The sequence below is a fragment of the Atta cephalotes genome (assembly GCF_000143395.1).
Source record: "Atta cephalotes unplaced genomic scaffold scaffold00014, whole genome shotgun sequence".
NCBI classification, from domain to species: Eukaryota; Metazoa; Arthropoda; class Insecta; order Hymenoptera; family Formicidae; genus Atta; species Atta cephalotes.
The window spans coordinates 2,051,192-2,063,405 of NW_012130078.1; the positions used below are offsets into that span (position 1 = coordinate 2,051,192).

General features: G+C 28.4%; 3 protein-coding genes across 3 annotated transcripts in view; 1 reads left to right on the plus strand and 2 right to left on the minus strand.

The window, feature by feature from the left end:
- Nucleotides 1–1,239, plus strand: part of LOC105617756 (superoxide dismutase [Cu-Zn]-like) — an 8,580-nt gene extending 7,341 nt beyond the window's left edge. Inside the window, exon 3 of the mRNA XM_012199310.1 lies at nucleotides 985–1,239. Coding sequence (XP_012054700.1) covers nucleotides 985–1,239 — 255 coding nt within the window. The remainder of the gene's footprint in view (nucleotides 1–984) is intronic.
- A 1,474-nt stretch (nucleotides 1,240–2,713) lies between these two features.
- Nucleotides 2,714–4,562, minus strand: LOC105617853. The gene is made up of 2 exons (XM_012199402.1): nucleotides 4,349–4,562; nucleotides 2,714–2,958 (listed from the first exon to the last, which is right to left on the minus strand). The coding sequence occupies exons 1-2, from the start codon at nucleotides 4,560–4,562 to the stop codon at nucleotides 2,714–2,716; spliced, it is 459 nt and encodes a 152-aa protein (XP_012054792.1).
- Nucleotides 4,563–5,463: 901 nt separating this feature from the next.
- Nucleotides 5,464–7,849, minus strand: LOC105617757 (probable small nuclear ribonucleoprotein Sm D1). Its single transcript, XM_012199311.1, has 4 exons — nucleotides 7,836–7,849; nucleotides 7,563–7,639; nucleotides 5,821–6,018; nucleotides 5,464–5,546 (listed from the first exon to the last, which is right to left on the minus strand). The coding sequence occupies exons 1-4, from the start codon at nucleotides 7,847–7,849 to the stop codon at nucleotides 5,464–5,466; spliced, it is 372 nt and encodes a 123-aa protein (XP_012054701.1).
- Nucleotides 7,850–12,214: the final 4,365 nt, after the last annotated feature.

A 12,214-nucleotide genomic window follows, 5' to 3' on the forward strand; every position in this document is an offset into this window, starting at 1 on the left:
ATTTCGACCACCACTTACCGCTAAAGCCATCTATAGGAAAACGGCGGAAACAAAGTTGTATACCTAATAGAAAATTGTCTTATCATTTCCGTTATATAACGAAAGCAAATTTCAAACAGGTACATTAAAAATATTTAATGTTGTCAATGAAAATAAAGTTATAAGTAACATAAATTTAACATTTACTTATATTAAATTCCAAATCTACATAAAATTTAATAAAAAATGTATTACATTTCGTAAAATTTTATGGAAAGTACACTAAATTAAGTACATAAATTCATGTACATGTATACAAATATACTTTTCAATTGCAGATTAAATTTAATTTAGTGTATCATAAAATTAAATTTAATTTATGTAACTTAAAAGTTTAATTAATAATAATAATTAAAAATAAATTAAATTTCATGACATTTTTAACAGTGTAATGTAACATGATATAAATGAAGTAACACTACGAACTTTTTCTATTCAATATAATACAATATATATTTTATGTTATACATCGTGCCTGTGTCTCTTTCGTATCAGTTGTTCTATAAAAATTATAAATTTATAAATATCAGCAAAGATTCGCATTAATAAAGCAGATAATAGCAGATAAAATTATGCGAGAGACTTCTATCATAGGATCATAAAAAAATGTATTCAAACTCTTTTTTCAATCATCACTTTCGCAAAAATCCAAGTTAACTGGACAGCATTTGCATGTAGAAATGAATGTTTTATGTAGCGAGTGATTGATTTTTCTAAATCTCTGGGACTAATTCAAAAGTCGAGGAAGTTAAATTTTCAGATTAATTCCAGAAGAAACCGGATTATCGTTGTTGCATCGAACTCTCCGAATGCAAATGCGACACGATTAGCACAAATTAATAGCCTTACGCTTCGCGGATTGAGCCGTCGCGATTTCCTCCGCGCGATAACACACTCCCTCTCTCCATTTTACGTTACGGTAAACGAAGAGTAATTGCGTTTCAGGTGAATCACGGAGCACCGAGTGATCCGTTACGTCACGTCGGTGATCTCGGTAATATTGAGGTCGGAGAGGACGGAGTGGCGCATATCGACGGCATGGATCACTACTTGAGCCTAGTGGGCGTCCGGGGTGCGATTGGCAGAGCTCTGGTGATCCACGCGAAACCAGATGACCTCGGCCGCGGCGGAACTGAAGAGAGCCTGAAGACCGGATCGTCAGGCGAGCGCGTTGCTTGCGGCGTTATCGGATTCTTGTAAAAGGATTTCGATGAACAGCGAATTCAGTTATTGCATGCACTAAATACGCACTGAAAACTGCCGTACTTAATTCACTTAAAAAGATACTGCGTAGTATGCAAGATCTTTGGTATACACAAGCAGATTTTGGTGAAGGAAACGATATAATTCCTTACTAAGAACAAAATATTTGTTCTATCATTCAATCAGAATATTGTTATATATTTCTTTATAATTTTGTATATTTTTACCCTATTTTAAATATTGATACTTTAATATTTTTTCATAACTATATTCCGAGTCTCGACGTCTTTGTTGAATTTAAAATAATTTAAAAAGGAATAATTATTATAAATATTTATTACATACTGTTTATTCATTTGTTATGAAAATAGCATTAAAATTAAGCTGGTTTTATTATCATGAGTGTTATTCATATAATATAACTGTTATAATATAATTAATTTTATTCAGTTGAAGTAATTATGTGTGACATATATCTCTCTCGATAGACGTTAAAATAAATTTGTGTACACAGCTTGCAGATTGTGCGCACTAGTACATCCACTTAAATCCGCTAAAAGAAATGTTGCGTATCGCAACTTCATTCACTAATTTAACTGCGCTCATTTGTACCGATCAATAAATCACAAATGTATAAATAAAACATCTGTTAAATGCATTTTACATACTCCTTTATGTAATCTCTCTAGATTACAAAAATAAGAAAAATGAATAATTTTAATAAGAAAGATTGATGACAGCCAATTTTTCTTTCGTTTTAGTTCATACATCTAAAAAACACTAAAATAATAGTAAAATAAAATATATTTATTGTGTGATAATTATACATTAAATAACAACAATAGTCATGTTGATATAATAGTATTTTATACAAGTATATGAAAAGACTTTTCTAGAAACATTTTCGATAAATTACGATCGAATGTTTTTTGCCGCAAAAATTTCCACGAAATGCTCTACAAAAATGAAGTTGTTTTTTTACATTAATATAATCAACGATCAATCAGAAATTTAACGAAATTTCAATGCAAAGAATTCATTCAACTCGGAAATTGGACCGAGTTTGTCGTAACAAGATTTTATTGTAATAGTTTTCGCCGTTGATACATTTTTCGGTGAAGTAAATACAACAATATGCAACATATAGCCAGACAAATACACAATCGCATATGAAAAACGCAATCAATGATTCTCGATAAGGAATCTAAACTGCAAAGTTTCCGGATCTTTCAAGTATATATGCAGTTTATTTCTACACGCGCATATAATATTATTACAATTAAGACTTAGACGTCCGTATAAGAGAAAGAGAGAAAAAGGTAAAATCACAAGAACGAACGTCAAATATTCTATGGACGAAAATCGCTTCTTCTGAGAGTCCGCACGTACAAGAGTCCCAAGTGGCTGAGATACCAAGAACTCTGGACTCCACAGGGCAGAAGTTCATCGAAACTGCGAAGTGGTGAATCTGTTAGCTCATCCTCGTCGACGATGTTCCCGAATGCAGCAGGTACCCAAGGGACTTCGACGAAGCCCCGCGCATCTTTTCCACCGTCGACGATCCCACGGGCTCGCCCATCTCTTCGAGAGCTTGCAGCACCTTGGTCACCACTTCCGGCGGCGAGGTCCTCCTCGCTCCCGGCGCGTCCGGTCGATGCTGGAGATCGTCCTGGCGCGGTTGCCTTGGTAGCGCGAATGTTTGCGGCTGAAAATGCACTGCAAAGACATTGAACCATTCGTTTGAGCATTTCATGTCTCCTTATAAAGTTACCCCCAGCAATATCGATCGTTTCCGCCCTGATTTACGCCGTTAAGAATCGAGAGCGAATCAAGATAATAAAATCAATAATGATTTTTATTATTGCCAAGATTAATCCCACCCGCGATTTCTCTATTACAATGCCAGCATTTCACAAACCGCGACATATCGGTAGTATATCTTCGACTTAATTTATCTTTTGAGATATACCATGAGATTGTTACAATTATTGCTATCTTATTTTTTTTTCAATTGCTTTTATTAATCAATTTTATAGCAAATTCGATTGGACGCACTAGTGCATATTAAAACCATTGATTTAATCAGAGTATAAAATGCAAATATTTGAAATTATGAAATATATACTTTATCTAATAGTACAATAAAGTGTATTAAAATTTTCACAGTTTAACTGGTTTTTGTATTTATATTAAACACACATTTTTACGTCAATCTGTATATATGACGACTTTGATGCGCACTCAGTATGCAGTGCATACTGAGAACATCCAATCGAATTTGCTTTTAGTATAAAATTCGATTCATATCATATAATATTTTAGGATAATATATAATAAGATTAGATTAGATCAAATAAAATTTTAATATATCTAATAAGATTAGAATTGATCAATCAGACACTTTATTATATTTAACTCTCCTATTGACGTCAAAATCTGCAACATGGTTATTAATATTAGATCTGTAAGACCCATTTAATTTGTATTAAATTATAAAAGTTAATTAATTTTAAGAAATCAAAATGACACAACTCGTATTGAGAAAAATGAATGTTAAATATATTTTAATAAAAATAACCAAAAATCTAAGAAAAATTGAATTTTATACTTCTGATGAACAAATTTATATAAGATCTATTTTCTGTGATTGAATTAGTAGGTATATGCTTGAAATTTAAAATAAAACAAGCATATTTGATATTTAGTCAAAGCGAGAAAAGTTCTAGTGCAGAGTCTAATGCAAGAACGAAAAATAGACTTATAATGAATTGAATGGGTCAATAGATCTGTAATTGACCCTCCGGAAGGTTAAAAATATTTCCTGAAGGTTAATAATACTATAATTTAAACTTTTAAATTTTTATCTCAGTTTGGCTCAAATTCATTTGGCAGCATATTGACTCATCTCAATAGATTTTGTCTTGTAAAAATCCAATAGTAACATTTTTTACGTATATACATTTAGAAGCAAATTTGTATAAACAATTTGTATGAATCACGTCAATATAAATTGTATAAATCGCATTAAAAAATTATATAAAAATTTAATGATCACTTTGCGGTCTAATTATTTTTACTTATACGGCAAAATAAGAGCTCTTCTCACTGATTAAACTGAATATTTTTAAATAAATGCATTTCTCATAATAACGGAGATAATTCTCCGCGGCAACAGAGGCAATTATCGCTACATTACTAGGAACATCCAGGACGTCGTAATCCGAAATGTCATCTAAATCATCCGCATCGAAGTTACTGCGGCCGCATCTAATGACAAATTGTAAGCAGTTGATGATCAGCCTTTTTGATGACCTCCACATAATCATGTGCGAACATTTTTGGACGGGATCGTCGCGAGTAACGACGTGCGAATTACATTGTCACGAGTCGTGGGGTTTCGTGTAACGTAAATGTTGACAGAAGTGGTTAGACGAATATACGAGTGTACGTTGAAGTTCGTTAACGCGGACATAACAAAAGCGAACTTGATTTGATACGCAAAATGACATTTAAATCTTAAAACTGATAAAAACTGCTTTTAACCATACTGTTTTATTCAGAAAGTCCTCAATATATTTAAATTACAGAGGAAATCTTATATCATTCTAGTTATATCGAATAGTAATTTTATCGTAGATATATTGATCTAAATCTATTATGTCTTATAAATCTTTGAGTTTTACAATGGTATCGCACGGGTGGTGGGCGCACACACGCTCTGGCGCAAATGAAATAAATGTAATTTGTACTAGCATGATATCCTTGTAATTATAAATTGTAACTCCTTTTTAAGAAAAATTTGTAATACAATGAAATTGTAATTAATATTAGATTATTCAAATTAATAGAATTAACAAATAAGGAGTTTACATTACGTTAAATGAATTATATTACAATGAAAATTATGGCTAATTATATAGCACGCATAGATGTAATTATAATGGTCAAAAATCAATTTTACAAATTTTCTATATTTCTTTACAAGCATATCAAGATAATAAAATCGAATACAAGATTAAAATATCGGAATGCTTGTATGCTCTACATTTAAATCTGTTAAAAATGAATGTCCACGTTATCTTGAAATTTATTATAGGGCTATATCAAGAAAACAGCTTCGCATAGATTCATTTTCATAAAATTAGCAGAATAATGATTCTTTTCACAAAGATAGAAAAATGTGTATGTTGAAAATACATGTGAAGAATATGTTGAATGTCACTATCGCCTGCCTCTCCCTCTACCTCGTCCACCCCTACCACCTCTACCGCCCCTGGCGCCGCGTCCTCTACCACGGGCAGCACCTACAAACAAATAGTATAATTAATATAACTAAAGAAAACTTTATCATATAACTGTAATAATTGCAAAAAAATAAAATAAAAAGAAAATATCTCTTATCAGTTAAAATTAAAAATATAAATATAGGATTAATACTTGTTGACTTATCCCTTTCAGCACTGAATACTTTTAACAAATGGATTGTGGAATATTTTACTATCTGTAACTTGCTTCAACATTGGATATTTCTGTTTTATTATTAGACACATAAATATATGCCTAGACACATAAACATACCTCTCGCAGCTTCCTTCTTCTTGGCTTTAGCCTTCGGTGTATCATCAATTAGTAATGTTTCTAATGGCAATGAATCAGGCAAAATGTAATATCTTATATTGTTTCCTCGTAAACTAAGGGTTTCCAATTGTATTGGTTCACGATTCTTTATTGTCATTTTTACTGTTTTTAGATGTGTGTTCATGGCAACATCAACACCTGTAGCAAAATAATTTATCAATAATAAATGACATTAGATCACATATGAATATATCAGTGCTGGAATTTAATTGCACATTTCAGTTTGATTTCTATCTCTTATTTCAACTGCAACCTAAATGCTGATGGACAAGACCTAAGCTAATCGGCAGAAATATGCAACTAAATCCCAGTTCTATATATAAATATATGATTAATAACAATTTCGATTGGATGCACTAGTGTGCACTGGCACATATTAAAGCTGTAATATATTGATTTAATTTGAATAAAAGTAAAATGCAATTATTTTAAATTAGAAAATATATTTATCTAAAGCACAATAAAATGCATTGATAATTTCATGGTTTAACTTATTTTTGTATTCATATTAAACATATATTTTTACATTTAATTTGTATACAATGACTTTAGTACACCAATGCATGCACTCACTAGAAGAAATAAAAAGGTTTAATTTATAATTAATAACATACAGGAAATGGAAATCATTAGTTACTTGTCACACCATTACTTTCCTTATCCTTACTCCGTTATAATAATAATGACAAGTGACAAATTTTTTTTATTATCCTTACTGAAAAGAATCATGTACAGTTACACATAACAAAATCATATAATTAAGACATATAATGGATTATTCCAAATCAATACGTGATTTTAAAATTACAATTCGGAAAATCACATTAGAAATAATTTCGTCCATCATGTGATTTTATAGTTATTGAATTTTAAAGAATTAAATGATAGAAATAGAAAAAAAAGAACATATCATGTGATTTTTCAAATTATGTTATTTTAGAAAATAACGTATTAATTTGGAACAATCCATTACATAATTTACTTGTTTTAATTACATGATTTCATAATATAATTATGTGACATGATTTTTTTTCAGTAGAACTATAATGGTAACATAGGGCTTGGAAGGTCTTTTGGTCATTATTTGTAACAAGCTGAAAAAGTTACTCATTATTGAAAAAGTTAATCCAACTTTTGTAAGTCGTAATTTGTAACGAGGTAACATTACTCATTACTTATTAGAATTTATTTTTTTATTTTAAATAAACGCAATGGTGCGAGGTACATAAAGTGATTTTCCCAAGATTTTAGCATATTCTCAGCTTAACTGCTTATCATTATAGTTATAAAAAATGCAACGTCATTATCAAATTGTTATTATAATAAGTTTATTTGTTTATTATAATTGTTATTATAATAAACAGAATAGTAATGGTAACACTTCTATTCTCTGACATTTTCACAAAAATATATTCTTATATATCTATACCTAAAAAAATCTTAAAATTTTTAATTACGAATAGATCTGCCATATTGGTGTTTATTTTAGCTGTGGTCAAAATCTCAACACAAATATTTTGAAGTTTGATGGACCAATAAAAGTAAGAATTTTACAAACTGACCAATTAAAAAACGCTTCAAAGCGTTTGCAACATTGATCATACCCTTTATACATCAACATTTGTTTCTAACCTAACGCTACTTGACGCCAAGTCACACAACAAAACGTCACTTTGACATACCTGTAATTGTGCCGGTGACTTGAGTGCCATTTTTTAATTCTATCGTCACAGTCTCGTGACTGAGTTTCATCAAAAATCTGCAAAAACATTAATCTTTGAAGAAATATCAGTGTTTTCGCGCAAAAACGTTTAAAGTATAGGTTAGGTGCACGTATAGAATTATTTGCAGTTCTCACGGAAATCATATACATACATAATTCATTGCATGCATAGAAAAATCAGTCCTTTTATTATGTTTTTTTTATTACATAATTTTTCACGTATTTTACGTACCTTACTAGCTTCATAATGCGGCTAGATTACCTACTTCACAAGCGAAACGATTTATCGATACCGCCGGCGAATTGTTGCAGATTGCAGAATACCATCTATCATAATGTAAGAATACTAAGAATACAAGATGTACGAGGAAACATAGAGAGAAATCTGAGAGAGGACATAACAGCTCAAAACCTGTAACCGCAAAATGTTGCTGCGCACTACTGACCCCTGACAAAGTGGATGTAAACTACATAGTTCTGAAAATAATACGTTCACTTTTTATCTCCAGATGATAAATCGATATTTGGTTCATATAATCATGCTACATTCACAAATTATATTTCAGAAATATTCATCTCTGCAATCTTACATGCACGTGATGTTTATTTCGCTAAAAATATTAACATTAAGATTATATTATATTTTAAGGTTATATTATATATTTACAAATATTATATATTTACAAATGTGTTAATATTTATATTTTAAATAAGTTATATACATATGAATTAAGTTGTATTTCAAGCATATTTTTATTAAACACATTTTTATAATTTATTTACTTTATTTGTTACTTATTATTTTCTTATTACAATACTAAAATTTGAAAAGCATATAATGACCAAGTTAATCTAAATTTTTTTGTATAAGTACTTTAAGTATTTAAAATGTAATTATAAGTTTCATTGCGCAAAAATTAGATGTTTTAATAAAATAAAGAAACAATATATTTTGTTAACAACAATATAAATTAAAAGAAGAACTGATGAGCCAAGATTAATTATATGTGTACTTGTAATTATAAATTTTTATACACAAAATTTTAACAATGTCAAAAGTTTCAACCTGAAATATTTTGTTTATTTACAGAACAATATAACCATGCAATTTCTGCATCTAAAGCTGAAACGTTGCTCTATCGAGTGATATAAATGTCAATTTTTTCAAAAATAGAATATATATGCATTTGAATTAAAAATATAATATTATTTTGTTTCTATAACTACTGCGTAATGATTACAATGAAAATATAGTCATATTTTTTACTCAAATTTATATATATTCTATTTTTTTAATAAAATAGGCAATTATACCATTCGATACAGCAAAGTTCTAGCATTAGAAATCTGTATCTTTTATATTAGGTGTAGAAAAAGAAATCCATTATTTTTCCATTCAATTTCACGCAAAAATAATGGATTTCTTTTTACTACATCTAATATGATTTGTAACGCAGTTATGAGTCGGAATGTTGCCTCGCGAGTGAGCAGGTTTCAGAACAAAAAATCATAGAGACATTTTTTAAAAACGAATTTTTAAGGAAAACTTTGAGCTTTCACGTCACAGATAGTCGAAAACTTCGCAATAAATATATTATGTATATAATTTTGAATTAACAAAATTTGAAATGAATTTTCTGAATAACTTAATATTATTTAAGACAATTGATTGCAGAATATATATATAAGTGTAATGGCAAAAAGAAAAAAACGTTATATGTTTCGTTAGAAATGCTTTAAAAGCAGGACTCGATAAAATAACTGATACGACTTATTTAAAATAAAAAATATAAAATAAGTTCCAGAAACTTATGTAAAATATACAATCGTAGGAGTAAAATCACTGATACCACTTACAATATTTGAAATAAAAAATATAAAGGTTTCAAAAACTTATTTAAAATATTAAATAAGGAATAGGTCACAAGAAATTATTTAAAATATATAATAAGAAATAGGGTTCGAAAATGCATTAATTTATTTAAAATATAGAATAACTTTTATTTAAAATATAAAAATAACTTGTCTTTTATTTTAAATAGGTTTTCGAAGGCTATTTCCTATTTTAAATAAAAAATAGGTTTCGGAAACTTACTTAAAATATAAAGTAAGAAATATGTATTTCAAATAAACGTTTTAAATAGAATTTAAATAAAAAATATTTTAATAACTTTGTTTATTTGAATATATGAATATACATTTCTAAATATAACGTTTCAGTTTTTTTTAGAGCTATAATTGATACAGCCTATAATTGATACTTAATAGTATTAACCCTTCGCCAACCAGGTGAAAAATCCACATGATTTTATTTTAAATAATAAATACTTATTAACTGTTAAATTTTATTTTATTTAAAATGTATATTTTATTATAAATAAATTTATTTGAAATAAGACCGAGCCCTATTTAAAAGTTATAAACAGTTGTAATGGAACATGAAATAGAGAACAATAGATTTTACATTGCGCAAAATATGGAAACGTACATTTCATGTATGGAAAGTGTGTTTATCTCGTGTGAATATTAACATCTTACTATTTTTAAATGATTCAGTATTGTTTCGATCTGTGTAAATATTAGATGTAATAAAAAGAAATCCATTATTTTTCCATTGAATTTCATGCAAAAATAATGGATTTCTTTTTACTACACCTAATATATGATATTCGTTTAGCTCTAAGACAACAACTGCACTCAAAAAGATATTATATTAGCTGTTTCTATCGTCGCAAAATAGTAACTGCTGTCAAAATGTCAATGTTTTCACTCACATGCAAAAAAACCACTGAGTTGGCCATTAAGTTTTTTCACAAATTTTTTATATTCTTAAATGGTAATAATTCATTTAAAAATTATCGTAGTGAGATGTTTAAAAAAGTCTTTTAAAGCTTGAAATCTCTACTTTCGAAATCGGTAATTAATATTTCAATCTGACTGATCCTTTATGGAGCTATACGAACACAAATGGATATTCGTCAAATGTGAAAATTTTATACAAATTTTAGAAAGATCTATGGCGTGAAATACTCACACAAAAATGCGATTTACAACAATCAAAAGAATGAATCTTTACCTTGAATTTGCTTTTTTATTGAACGTTGTACGATTCTTTTTCACCGAATTATTGAACGTTGAAGCAAAATGATCTCTTTTGTTTCAATGTTAAATAAAAAAAGCAAATTAAAGATAAAGGCTTATAATAAAGTTTTTGCATACAAAAATAATTTGAAGCATTCGAAAGTTAGCTTTAAGCTTTAAAACATTTATTTCAAACATTGCTTCGTAATCATTTTTCGTAAAGATATGTAAATCTTGATTTTGATTAACTTCTTTTTAAAATTAATTTTAAATGATCCTTTAATTTCAAGATAGAATAACTTTCAAAAGGATCGCACCAAAAAAATTTAATTGATACCATTCAAATATTCCTTAACAATGGCTATTCTCTATCTTTTATTTTCTACTATTAATAATAGAATAAAATATTATATCCACAGTAATAATTTCACACATAAGATTAACACAAAACATAAAGACAAATTTTTCTCAATGTTAAATCTATTTCAGAAAGCTTTTACCAATTTCTCCTAAATTCAATTATAAATTGGCATATTCCATTCCTAACACACTTAAAAGTATAAAAAGAGGAAAGGATGAACTGGAGCCATTGTCTAATCAAAATGTAGCATATAAAATCTCGTGTGAAGACTATGATGCCAGTTATGTAGGCCAAACAAAACGAAAATTAAATAATAGATTACATGATCACATTTCAGATATCAAAAAAAGAACGGGTTCACCATCAGTTATTTCTGACCATTGCATGAACTTAAATCATAACTTTAAATGGAATGAAGTCAAAATTTTAGATAAAGAGGCTTCGTATAATAAAAGATTGATATCTGAAATGATACATATAAAAAAGCAAAGACAAGGTAGTAACAAATAAAATGATATCATTGCCAAAACCATACCTCTAAATCATACAATCACTTTCTCCTTCATAATTACTTCCCTCTCTCAATTTTCTCTCTCACTTTTCCTCTTTCTTCCATATCTTCTCTAACACATTTTCTCTCCCTTCCAAAAAATTTCCTTCCTTCATATTCTCATATCGTTTATAATTCTTTGAATGTTGAAATTCACAACGTTCTAAAACACTGATGTGGTAACAAAAACTTTAACTCTGATCGTTATTGCTTATAATATAAATTGCAAAAACTTGATTGCGGTTTCTGTATTAGACTCTCTTATAATAATATGAAGGTAATTTATATAACTTAACTTTGACTAAATTAAAAATTTGAATATAATTTCTCGGTGATCGTTATACAATTGAATTGTCATTAATTCTATAATGCATTATCTCTATAAGTTATTATATCTCGATAAAATTGCTTTATTTTAATAGAAACAATTCTTATTCGTTTACAATGGAACATTTGATATTTAAAATTCTTTCAAGATTTTAATTCTATGGATGACTACAGTGAGACTTAAATATATTCAATAAATATATTCGATCATAATTTATACAAGTAATGTCTGAATAATTTTATTTCTGTAGACCGAGTAAACTTTTATTATATTAGGTGTACAACTTTGCTT

Bases quoted from the DNA above. Each gene is read 5' to 3' on its own strand.
- LOC105617853 (XM_012199402.1), bottom strand. From the start codon at position 4,562: ATGTGGAGGTCATCAAAAAGGCTGATCATCAACTGCTTACAATTTGTC. The intron at 2,959-4,348 runs GTGAGAAGAGCT...ATGTCTTTGCAG, and splicing joins AAAAATATTCAGTTTAATCA to TGCATTTTCAGCCGCAAACA.
- LOC105617757 (XM_012199311.1), bottom strand. The intron at 6,019-7,562 runs GTATGTCAAAGT...ATTTTGCTACAG, and splicing joins AGTCACCGGCACAATTACAG to GTGTTGATGTTGCCATGAAC. The intron at 5,547-5,820 runs GTATGTTTATGT...ATTTGTTTGTAG, and splicing joins GAAGAAGGAAGCTGCGAGAG to GTGCTGCCCGTGGTAGAGGA.